Below are 12,679 nucleotides of genomic sequence, written 5' to 3'. Positions count from 1 at the left end.
TAAATACATATTTTTTATGAACTATATAAAATTTTAAGAGGTATAAATAACCGAAACAAAAATTTATACGCACCATTTACCGTTTATTGATACTATAAAATTTGGCGCATAAGTTCATCTTATATACATATATATCATTAAAGAGATTATACAAATAAAATAAACATTTGAAGATTAGTATTATAATGAACAATGTCTAACTAATCAAACATATTCATAGCTTATTTTTAATGTTTTAGATTGATTAGATGCTTACTTATTATATTATATGAATTCATCTATTTTTCCACAAACACAACTTTAACCAAATTTATCGGGTGAAAATCAAGTAAAGTCGTCAAGTAATACAAATTTGATTCAATAAAAATAAAAGAGACATTAGAACATTAAGATAGATTCCACAATAGAAAGGTCTTTCTATGTCTCCTAGATCCTAGCTAGGTAATTGACTTAATTTGTTGGCAGCTCTCTCATGGATTTCCTTTTCTTGGGCGGCAGTAAACAGTCTAAGAGTGGGCGGCGGCTGGTGGTGGTGGTGGTAGGGTTGGTTGTCTGGTCGCAGGCGGCGCAGGTGAAGACGTCGGGCTCAGGTGTACGGAATTGGAGAGATCCGTTGGGAGATTCGCATTTGTTGATATTAAGGTTAAAACAACAATATTCACTTATGGGAGGACTTTTATTAACTTCTTCTTCTTCTTCGACCGGATTCTTCATCGAATACTTTCGCAGCCATATCTCAATATTTTTTTATTCTGACAGATGACCCTTATTTATAACCCCATATCAATAGACAGATATTAAACCCTAATACATTATCATAAAACTATTTCCTTTTCCTTTCTTCTCTTTATTTTCTTCCTATTCTGTTATTTTACCGTTAATCTATATATTACACATTTTTTAACATTTTAATTTAATTTAAATGTATAAGAAATTGAGAAAATATATATATATATATATATATATATATATATATATATATATATATATATATATATATATATATATATATATATATAATAAGATATTGTTTTAGGTGACAAATTCAATTTTCACATTTTACTTGAAAACTTTGATGGTTTCCTGTGTCACTAATAATTGAGAACTCTCATGATGTATGTTGCTGAATTCTAAACATTGAATTCTCCTTCATCATCAATCATTTTCAACAATCATTCTTATAAAGAATGGAGAACATTTAATCGAGAGGGTGATACACATTTAGGCTAGTTAACACTCTCACCAAAAATGAGAAACCCTCCAATTAATTGGGGGAGAAATACTCTGAAAAAATCACAAAATGGTAGTGTTCTGATCTAACATGACATTTGTGTATAAAGAAAGAAAAATTCACTTATAAGAGATCTTGTATAAAAACTTTTAAGAAAAATGACGATGATACAACTAAAAGAGGTGAAATGAGGCTACCATTGAAAAACAAATAATTGAAGATAACTAAGTCAAAATATTTGAGTAAATGAAGAGAAATCTCCACAACTAACAAAGTTATGATAGAAAAATAAAATATAATGATTTATTCTAGAAGAATCGAAGAAAATAAAAGAAAATCTAGTCTTAAGTGCATATGGTGCACTTATGTTAAGTTCTACGTGGCCACGATCACACTTTGTTAACTTTTACGTGGAACAATTAAATTTTGGATATCACACTTTCGTTAACTTTCACGTTGAACAATTAGATTTCTAGACGTCACACTTTCGATAATTTTCACGTTGAACCATTAGATTTTTGGACATCACACTTTTGTTAACTTTAACGTAGAGAAGTTATATTTTTGGATTTTTAGATATAATACTTTTGTTAACTTTGACAGGAGTTGTTAAGTCTCTAACCAAATTTAATGATAATATGCTTCTAGCATTCCAATTATAAGGAAGGGTTAGAGATAATTAATTTGTGATTAATTTCATTCCATCTCTTAAATTGAAGACATAAAACATTATGTAAGAAGAGGAAAATGGTCATATAATATATTTGTTAATGATCTACATACATTTTGTATTTCTCATTAGCTATTCATAATACTACTGAGAATATTTTTTCTTCAAATTAATAATGAAAGTGTTTATGATCACAATGATAAGTTGTATTAATTAATTGGATTAAATTATGTGTTTTGGTTACTTGAGTTTCTATCACATTTTTATTTAGTAACTGGTCGGAGTAGTTCAAGAATAATACAAATGTTTTTTTTTTTTGTATTTGAATTGTTAGAGATTTAATGAAAAGTTATTGTTTTGAAGGCAAAATAAAAATCATTCACTAAGATTATCTTTACACATTTTGGATTGGGGTGTAAATTTTCAAAATTTTCAACTAGATATGTATGCGCTTATACTCCAAAATTTTCTTTCAAAATTTCTTATATCATTTACTATGTATATTAGAATTACGGAACTTGAATATAATGTAAAAAATAAATAGGGATTTGAACTTAATGTAAGAAAAAAATTCAAAATAAAAATAAGGTTAGAGATAATTGAATTCAGAACAAAAAAATATATTAAAACTGCTACTAGGATATTATATATTTTTATCTTAATTAAAAACTACTACTAGGATATTATACATTTTGAATTTTTTTGACTAGGCTTAAACCCAACATAGTTCCAATATAAATTCATTTTTAAACTTATCTTATTATAGAATCCACTCTCAAGTCCATAATGGAAGAACACATTTTTCCATACTCAATCTTCATGAACTAAATTATTCTCATACTAGACCATTTGGTTGGATATTTGTGTTACATTCAAAATGTTCAACATATTAAATCAAAATCCAATTTCATTGGAAAGAATGTGTATGTGCTCATTGGATTCCTACAAATTAAAAGGGATAATTAATTTATAAAATTGAAATTGCGAGAAACACATCATACATACCTCAATATCCTCAATCTTCTTCTCCACAATTAATCCCATAATTGAATTTCTCATCAAGCACATCAGCTTCCTCCACAATCCCATCATTGTTCTTCTCCACAATCCTATCATTGGATTTCTCATCAAGCACATCAACTTCCTCCACAATCCCATCATTATTCTTCTCCTCCACTAGCCCATCCTATAAAAAAAATGATTAGACCATTTGCGAGAAACACACTATATGCTCGAAATACACCATTTGCGAGAAACACACCAACTACGAGAAACACACCATACATACCTCAATATCATCAATCTTTTTCTCCACAATCTTAGCATATTAGATCTTGTCTTCTTTAGACAATTCCATTTTCTTGACAATCTTGCCTTGCAGGGCAGTGTGAAGATAAGAGGCAGTGTTATTCCTGCTGAATTTATACTATATTATCCTTGGGCAGACAGGCTCTTACGCTTGAAACATCGTATTCCTTGCAAGTTTTGGGACAAACATTTGGATAACCTCATAGATCCACACTTGTAAAGCTAATGCAAACCCATTTACGGTATAAGAAATATCGACATTCTTGTCTTTATTCTTCTTCCCCAAGGCTTTCTTCTTATCCAGATATAGCAACCTGTAGTGACCAAGGTTCTTGTTCAAACCCTTTATAGTTTCTCTAAAGGACAACTTTTCCCATGGAAAATTGAGGAAAGTGTCGATGTCCTCGACCATGCTGAGGAGTGTGATATTTATTATCCTATTTGGGTCAAGGGCGATGAGATATTGGCAAACCAGGTATACTAACCCCAATTTCCATGCATCTCCCTTATCAGAGCAGGACACAAATTTTGAATGAAGGTCTGCTAGCTGTTCTAACAAGTTGATTACTTTTAAAATATTTAACAACCAAAGGTGAACATTCTTCAACTTGATTGAAAATGGTTTCGTCCGTAGGGAATCTCCCAAAATTTAGGCCTATGACCAATGCAAACTCCTTCATCCCGAAGTATAGCTTCTCTCCATTCACGAGGAACTTCATCTCCATAGAATTTGAGCTGCACTTCCTCAAGAGCATTTGGTGTATTATCGTTCCTGAGAACTATAGTAACGTGGATCATTTGAATAAAAATATGAATTGGGTTTTCTCTACCATTTTCGTTAGATTCATTGAAGTAAACTTGGTGGCAATTCTTTCGATATTGGTTTTCCATGAGACCCTCCCAGCAAACTCAGGATTTATGGTGGACTCCATCTACAAAACAAGGAACAACATTGGAGTAAGCAAATCCAGAAAATTATAAGTACCTAAACTAGAACATAACAGCTCAAACAACATCAAAGAATACACAAAAATTTTATATGTTTGCATTCTTTGTTTCACTTTAATTAGGCATTTGTTAAGAATTCTTAACAAGTTACTTAAAAATTATAATTACCTTAACAAGAACATAACAAATGTCATTTCTCGTTTGTTAATAACACTGATATACAAGAAATGGTACAATGGTTGTGAAAATTATAACCATTTCTCATGAAAGAATAAACGAGAAATGCATGCATGCAAAATAAGAACACTGATATAATACTCGTGAGTGAAGAACACTAGATAAACAACAACAACATATACACACCTAAACGAATATAAGATACATGAACCTTAAAAGTTAAGGATACATCAATATCCATCAATATAAACAACAGAATATATGATCGAAGAGAACATTACAGATTAAACAAAAACCTAAACCCTAAACTCTAAACTCACATGAATATATGATCGAAGAGACGGATGGACGACGAATGATGATGTTGAACGAAGTTGGAATGGAAAGTCGATAGTTGTAAAGACAAAGTTTTGGAAGTCGGAGTGGGAGAGAGTCGATAGATATTCGTAAATGGGGTTTTGTTTAAATTAGGGCAAAAAAAATTATATATACGATGAAAGACGAGAAATACCACTCACGCATTTTCATCTAAAACGCGTGAGTTCATAAACGCGTTTTAGATGAAACACGTGAGTGGCATTTCTCGACTTTCCATTTACGAGAAATGACACTCACGCGTTTCATCTAAAACGCGTTTATGAACTCACGCGTTTTAGATGAAAATGCGTGAATGACATTTCTCGTAATTGAGCGGTAAATCAGGCGCGCGAGACGTATTACAGACTTTTCGCATGACAAAAGGGCCCGTTTTACAAACACTATCAAGCGGGGTCCATTTTTGTATTTAGGCCCTTTAATATTAAAATAATATTGTAGAGAAAATATTTTGTTATTAAAATAAATAAATATTAAAAGTCATTAGAAAGATAAATTAAATTTATGACGTGGGGTGAAGTAAAATAAATAATATATTTATTATAAATTTTGTAATGATTATTTCTAATAATTTAGAATTCGAAAAGTTATTTTAAACTTTAACATCCTTAACTCGACCATCATATAACCACAAGTATTGAGTATATCCGGTAATCATTGCCATCCAACACACAAGTGATAATGAAAGATCACATGAATATTTTTAATTTAATAACATTTAAATATTTTTTAATTAAAAAATATATTAATAGATTATTTAATAAATATTTTAATTAGAGAAAGAATATTTATAATAGTGATAAAAAAAAATAAAAAAAAATAAATATAATATATGCATAAAATAAATATCTTTTAAATATATGTATTAATATTTTTAAAATTATAAATTAATATATATTTTTATAATATATAAATATAATAATCATGAAAAAATATATAATTTATTTTAATATATATATATATATATATATTTATTTGAATCAAATTAATATTGTAAGAATAATTATTAAGAGATATAATATAAATATAATTAATTAAAAAATTTAATGTATTAATGAATATAATGAAAGAGTAAATAAAATTTAAAGTAATTAAATAAAAGATATTTATTTTCAAGGACTGTAAAAACAAATTAATTTTTTTTTAAATATTTTTGTATTTTAATATAAATAATTTAACGGGGATAAATAATTTTTGAATATATTTTTCTATTTTAATATAAATAGATCAGCGGTATAAATAATTTTTGAATATATTTTTCTATTTTAGTATAAATAAATTAGTGGATAAATAATTTTTAATTTATTTTTATATTTTAATATAAATAAATTATCGGGATAAAATGATACAAATATATTAGAAAATTATTTTATAATTAAAATGTAATTGCATATTGTTTTTATGTTTATTAATTAATATATATTTATTTAAAAATATATAATAAAATTCAAATAAGGCATTATAATTCCTACAACAACTGAAAAAAAGGGATTTGAATCTTCCTTCTCTAAATATAAATAAGACTATCACTTCACTTTCTACGAAAATTTCTGGTCTTTCTCCCCCAAACGGTACGCTCTGTTCTTAAATTTGTTTTTGTAATCATTCATTGTCTTACATTGTATTCTCGAAATCGCCTTGTTTTTTTCCATCTGTTTACTGATCGGTTTTAATTTGCATGTTAGACTAGAGTAGTGACGTTGATTTGATTAACTGCATGTTGTCTCAAAAAAGTTCATACGAAAATGAAATAGTTTGTAAGAACTAATGAATCTCTAGTACTCACTTGAACTATCGTCTATCCATCACCAACTTTTTTCAGATTTTACTCAGGTGTGTCCAGCATCTGGGTTTGTTGGTTTTTGTGTTTATTTTGTCGTTATTTGATTTTTCACCATGTTTAGGGTTTATAGTTTTACTTCAGATCACCTTGTCTTTTGATCCTTGTGTATATACGTTTTTTGTTGGTCTCTTCTGTTGTAACATTGTTAGAGAGTTGATGAAAATAATTAATTTTCTTGAACTTTGTGTTGGATATAATGATTTTGTATCATTTTAGTCTCAATGGATTTAGTTACCTTGCAGGTAAATTGACAATACAGGTTTCTTTTCTCAAGGATTAAGGGAATTGCAGATATATTTTGTTAGTCTGTTTTGGATCTTGTTGATTTGCAGATAGATAGATATATACTCATTTTCTTCCGATTAGACCTTAACATTAATCTCGGTTATTATCTTGATTTTGAGGAAGATATTGCCACTGTTTTCTAATGTCAGTTACCTGTGCATTTAGATCTTACATGATATGCTTTGATGGGTCCTTAAGATTAGGAGTCAATTTAGTAGTGCAGTTCAAATATCACCCAAGTATTTTGAACATCATGAAATAATCCCATCTCAAATAACACAATGAATATTACATTTTGTCACCTATTAATCGTTTATGCTCTTGCATGTCATCATTTGAAGTGATTTAAGTCAGGATTTTTAGTGCACCCTCACATAAATCAATAATGACTCACATTATTTTTCTGCAGAAAAAAAAGAGTCTTAGAAAAATAATGGCACCAATTAATCCAAGGACTGCAAAAGCACTTAGTGCAATGAGGGATCTGGGTATCCCCGAGGAAAAAGCAAAACCAGTATTACAGAAACTTTTGAAAATTTATAAAAGAAATTGGGAATTTATTGAGGCAGAAAACTACAGAGCCCTCGCCGATGTTATATTTGACGATGATGAAGCACAGGTCACTCCTGGAAATAATGATGTATGTTTATCTTTCTCATCTTTTGTTAAGATCTTTATCTGCATAAGTTATTGAAAGATTGAGCCTTTTTCTCTTGTATATTTTTTATGGTTAACATGTTATTATTTTGAAGGTGAAGGAATCTGAAGCCGATGAGACTGAAAGACCCTCGAAAAGATTATGTATAGAGTATACAGATAACACTAGCCTCTCAGCGGGTGAAAACCATCATTGGACAAGAAGCAGAGGAAAACAAGTGTTAAAAATACAGGAACCACCGTTCAAGGCATTTCAAAAAGGTGCGTCTAACAGAAGTAAGCTAGTTTTCAGTAACATGATCTAATTAAGTTTGTACTACAGCAGGCTACAGGAGCAATGTCAAGGGCAAGAGAAAGGGCAAGGCAACTCTTACAGATGAAACTGGGCTGGCAGAAGATGAAGAAATCACTGATGGCACGGTCCAAATGATTCTTCCAGTTTCTGTGATTCATCCAGGTGCATTTAATGAGATCTCATTCGTTAGACTGCTCATACTTATTTGCCCTTTGGGGACATTGAAACCGTGCTCAGGGATGCAGTTATAATGTATTGATTTTTTTATTTCTAATCTCAGAAGCTTCATCACGTAAGGAAAATACAGTTAGAAGAGGGGCAGCTTGTCCAGAATCAGTCATTATTGATGCAGTTAAAATTCATGAAGATGGAAAGCAAAATGAGAAGGCTGCAAATCTTGTGGATGACCCTTGTACTGATGTAGAAATAGCTGCCTCATCCTCTGGAGAAGTGAAAATTTATTTGAGTTGTAATTCTGCTATTAGAAGATCTGATTTCCATATGCCTAGTTTTGATGCTGTTCTGAAAATGGTGGAGGATAAACTCCTCACATCCTACAATATCGTGGACCAAAGTTTCTCTCTGAAGAATGTTATGAGAGATATGTGCAACTGTTTTCTTGAACAAGGAACAAAATCGGAAAATTATGTTGTAGAAGCTTTTGGTTTATCAAAGCATACCGGCAACATAGCTGCGAATGAAGAAAATGTCTCTGAAAGTTACAAATCCATCCATCAAAAAGATAATCTGAGCTCCCATCACGACTATGATGTTGCCAAAGGGCATGAAAGAGCAGTAATTACACTGGTGAATGAGGTGAATGATGAATGCCTGCCATTGTTTAGTTATATTCCCCAGAACATGGTCTTTAAACGTGCAAATGTGGGCTTCTCACTGTCCCGACTTGGTGATGATAAGAGTGGTGCATCATGTTCAGGAAATTGTCTATCAGCGTCGGTACCTTGTGCCTGTGGCCCCGGTGGTCATTGTGCATACACCATAGATGGTCTTGTTAAAGAAGACTTTTTAAATGAGTGTATCTCTATGAATCGTGATCCACAAAAGAACTGTCCACAATGCTACTGTAAGGAGTGCCCACTTGAAAGATTTAAAAATGAGAAAATCTTGGAACCTTGTAAAGGTCACTCGATAAGGGAATTCATAAAAGAATGCTGGAGGAAATGCGGTTGTAGCAAAAAATGTGGAAATCAGGTTGTGCAGCGTGGCATAACGATCAACTTGCAGGTTAGAATAATATACATTAAGGGCATCCATACATAATAAATAATATGACTTTGATTTCCCTCTCATTATTGTTTGCATCCTTTCTTTATAGGTTTTTATGACCCCGGAAGGCAGAGGATGGGGCCTTCGAACATTGCAGGACCTTCCAAAGGGGGCTTTTGTATGTGAATATGTGGGCGAAATCTTGACAAATGAGGAGTTTTATAAGCGAGCGTCAGCCAGAGCAAATAGTGAAGAAGCACATGCATACCATGTTTTGCTTGATGCAGATTGGTCATGTGCAGAGAAACGTATCTTAAAAGATGAAAAAGCTCTATGCTTGGATTCTAGTCGTTATGGGAACATTTCAAGGTTTATCAATCATAGGTAAGTTCCATATGAACTGTGACTATTATCATGTTATGTACGCTGCCTATTTATTTCATGTTATATTGTGTTAGATGTTTCGATCCCAGTCTGGTTGGGATACCAGTGGAAGTGGAGACACCCAATCATACTTATTATCATGTATGGTATCTTCTTCTTCCTTTATTCACATCAATATATATCACTTATGTGGAGACTCGTAGTTCTTGGGTAGAGCACAAGAATTCATGTTCTCATGGTCACGAGAGTTTGAGTCTTCAAACCGGGACCATTTACAAAAATAAAAAATATACATATCACTTATCTGATTTCCTCAATTTATTAATGCCCGGTTACTCTTTTCCCGCAGCTTGCTTTCTTCACGACAAGAGAAGTGAAAGCATTCGAGGAATTGACCCGGGTAAGTTGTTATTAATAATTGTCACTACCATAGACTGCTGTACTGTTATAGGTAATTAAAATAAAGTCTAATAAGTAACATATCTTCTAAATTGGTAACATATCTCTTAATTTGTAGATATTTGGAAGATTTTTAATCTTTGACCCGATATGTATTTTAAATCCATATATCTTGATTTTCAATGAATTCCCGATTAGACACCTTCCTTGTGAGATTATTTGAATTTAATTTTTGAATATTTTCATATTGAATTTGACATTGAAACCTTACATGCAAGTGCAATTTTGTGCAGGATTATGGGATTGATTTTGATGATCACGAAGATCCAACAGTCAAGGCCTTTAAGTGCGAATGCGGCAGCAAGTACTGTCGAAATATTAGACGCAAGAGAAGTAAGTTGTTCCCTTAGTATTGTTTCTGTAATCCCAACATTGATAGAAGAAGTTGCATTAATTTGATTGTTATAGACATGACATTACTTTTTTTTTATATATATTTTTTTACATTCTGGAATAGGATCTAAATCAGAACAATGAAGATGAAGCATTTTGGTCATTGAACTGCAAGTCGTCTTGCCGCGATTGATGATGATTTGGAGCATTGTTTTTTATGTTAATATACACAGAATTGCGGCGGAAAACACAGAATTTATTTTGTTTGTGGAAGAAGTACCATTCTTACAAATACAGTTTTAAGTTATTAATTTCTAATTATACATGTTCTTGATGATATTTCTAGTCTCTGCTTTTAGGTCTTGTGAATATGTGTCTCTGCTCTGTTGATGACAGTGATTATGTGGATCTTAATAACTTTGGATATTGCATTTGGCTACTATATAGGATCACTCTCCATCTTCTAATCACTCTGAAAGAAAGGTCACTAAAATTGATATTTTATATACTTCAAAATAAATTCATTACAAATTTACTTAAATTTCTCTTTATATTTATTATTTCATTTTCTGATATATATTACTATGTGGTGAATTTTTTAAGAACAAAACAATATAAGTATAATATTCCAATTAGTCCTCTTTTTTATATTGCAATCTATTATGATCTCTAAACCTAACATCTTTATTTTATCTTCTCATTAGATAATTTCTTTAGTTTCTATTTTTTAAATCAGATTTTATTTTATCCAGCTTCTCCAATTAAGAATATCACATGTACCATAAGATTAAGGAATTTAGAACACCAAACAAGCATTACACAAATCAACATTTCTTTTAAGTTCGACTTCTTATAGAGCAATCTACATTACGGTGTAAGATATATATATATATATATATATATATATATATATATATATATATATATATATATTAATAATCGAAACTCACATATAATCTTTTATGTTCCACTTCAGATGAATCTACATTATTGTGTAAGACTCAAACACACTCATAATAATAATAATAATATATATATATATATATATATATATATATATTATTATATATTTCAATAAAATAATGTCAAATTATTCTTTAATTTCATAATCTTTTCAATTTTTAATAAAATATTTATTTAGTTTTCCATAATAGCTACTACCTTACAAATTAATTTAAGAATACATTCTCTTCTAGTCTAACGGTAACAAGAGTCAAGAATTTATGGCTGCAAGTTTTGTCGAAATATTACTTTGCTGGCTAGTTTCCTGGATTAAAAAAAGTCTTTTTACGCCTATATATTTATAGAGAAAATAAAACCCAAAAATACCCTAAACCCGAAAGGAATCTGCACTTCCGACCCAACCACGTGTTGGAATATTAAGTGTTTAAGCCGAATTTCATAATTCCAGAATCTCTAGGCATAATGGATAAAAAAAAATTAGTGTATTATTCATGAAAAAATACATGTGTTGATGCGTGAATTAGTGTATTATTCATGAAAAAATCAGATTACCTGATGGTATGTGTTACTCCCATAATTGGTCCACGAGCCCGTTAGATTCTCTTGTATCGAACTACTATATGTAAAAACAAGGGGTTCACAATCAATATTGTTTGGTTACAGTGTCGGCCCTGAGATTTGGGCTGCCCCAGTCTCGGGTAGAAAAGTATCGATATTTTTGTTGTTCCGTAAGTCTAATTTAAAAAATGGATTAAAAAAATAGCTTTCGATAAGATTTTGAACCCATGATCAACTAAAATATTTAGATACTTATTTTCCACTACTAAGCTACAACACTTTTTTGTTTAAAATTAAAATAAATTTAAAAAAATATCTTACTAATTTAATAATTGGGCTGCCCTACTTGGTTAGAAGATGGATAACTTCTGTGTACTTCATAATTAGTGTAACTCTCCTTCTATTAATTCAAAAAGTAATTGTTCTGTTACATTATTTATTTCTCTGTAAATTTTAACTCAAAATGTTTTTGACATATCTATCATATAAATAAGCTCTAATATATTGAAGGAAGGAAAGAGCTCGAAGATACACAAACAAATAGTAAATTTTTCCTTAATTATCCTTTTAATTATATATTATTTTATTTCATATATAATATAATATATTTTTTTAAACCTTAATTCGATAATTAACAAATTTAATTATATATTATTTATTTCATAAACAAATAATAAATTTTAAAATCTTAATTCCATAATTAAACCGCTTTAATTATATATTATTTTATTTTATAAATAAATAATATTATTTATTATTAATAATATCTAATATATATTAATAATCAATAATGATTTTATTTGATATAATCCTACAACTCTTAACACTTAATTATAATAATTATAGGTTTAACATTATTAATCGTATTTAGTTTCTAACAAAAACACTACGATTCTAAAAATAATTGGATTAAATTATCTCCATTTAATTATTATATTAAATTTAGTCATTGCACATCAAATTAAA

At 29.9% G+C, this 12,679-nt stretch overlaps 2 protein-coding genes across 2 annotated transcripts; one reads left to right on the top strand and one right to left on the bottom strand.

Annotated features, from left to right (window-relative positions):
- Positions 1-2,916: 2,916 nt before the first annotated feature.
- On the bottom strand, positions 2,917-4,575 carry LOC124924930. Its single transcript, XM_047464912.1, has 5 exons — positions 4,540-4,575; positions 4,040-4,141; positions 3,797-3,988; positions 3,409-3,714; positions 2,917-3,087 (listed from the first exon to the last, which is right to left on the bottom strand). Exons 1-5 carry the CDS (start codon positions 4,573-4,575, stop codon positions 2,917-2,919), a joined length of 807 nt encoding a protein of 268 aa, XP_047320868.1.
- Positions 4,576-7,909: 3,334 nt separating this feature from the next.
- LOC124924929 (probable inactive histone-lysine N-methyltransferase SUVR2) lies at positions 7,910-10,209 on the top strand. The gene is made up of 6 exons (XM_047464911.1): positions 7,910-7,968; positions 8,098-9,034; positions 9,126-9,400; positions 9,475-9,541; positions 9,750-9,800; positions 10,093-10,209. The coding sequence occupies exons 1-6, from the start codon at positions 7,961-7,963 to the stop codon at positions 10,207-10,209; spliced, it is 1,455 nt and encodes a 484-aa protein (XP_047320867.1). The 5' UTR covers positions 7,910-7,960.
- The last annotated feature ends 2,470 nt before the right edge of the window (positions 10,210-12,679 follow it).

This window comes from Impatiens glandulifera, chromosome 2, assembly GCF_907164915.1.
Source record: "Impatiens glandulifera chromosome 2, dImpGla2.1, whole genome shotgun sequence".
In the NCBI taxonomy this organism is placed as follows: Eukaryota; Viridiplantae; Streptophyta; class Magnoliopsida; order Ericales; family Balsaminaceae; genus Impatiens; species Impatiens glandulifera.
The sequence above is the reverse complement of the archived record's forward strand: the minus strand, read 5'-3'. Positions and strand labels throughout refer to the sequence as shown.

Coding starts and splice junctions, on each gene's coding strand:
- LOC124924930 (XM_047464912.1), bottom strand. CDS start 4,575: ATGGATATTGATGTATCCTTAACTTTTAAGGTTCAT. Junction 4,142..4,539: donor CCTTAACTTTTAAGGTTCAT/GTATCTTATATT, acceptor CTTGTTTTGTAG/ATGGAGTCCACCATAAATCC. Junction 3,088..3,408: donor TACAAGTGTGGATCTATGAG/GTTATCCAAATG, acceptor TTTTTTTTATAG/GATGGGCTAGTGGAGGAGAA.
- LOC124924929 (XM_047464911.1), top strand. Junction 9,035..9,125: donor GCATAACGATCAACTTGCAG/GTTAGAATAATA, acceptor CTTTCTTTATAG/GTTTTTATGACCCCGGAAGG. Junction 9,401..9,474: donor TCAAGGTTTATCAATCATAG/GTAAGTTCCATA, acceptor ATATTGTGTTAG/ATGTTTCGATCCCAGTCTGG.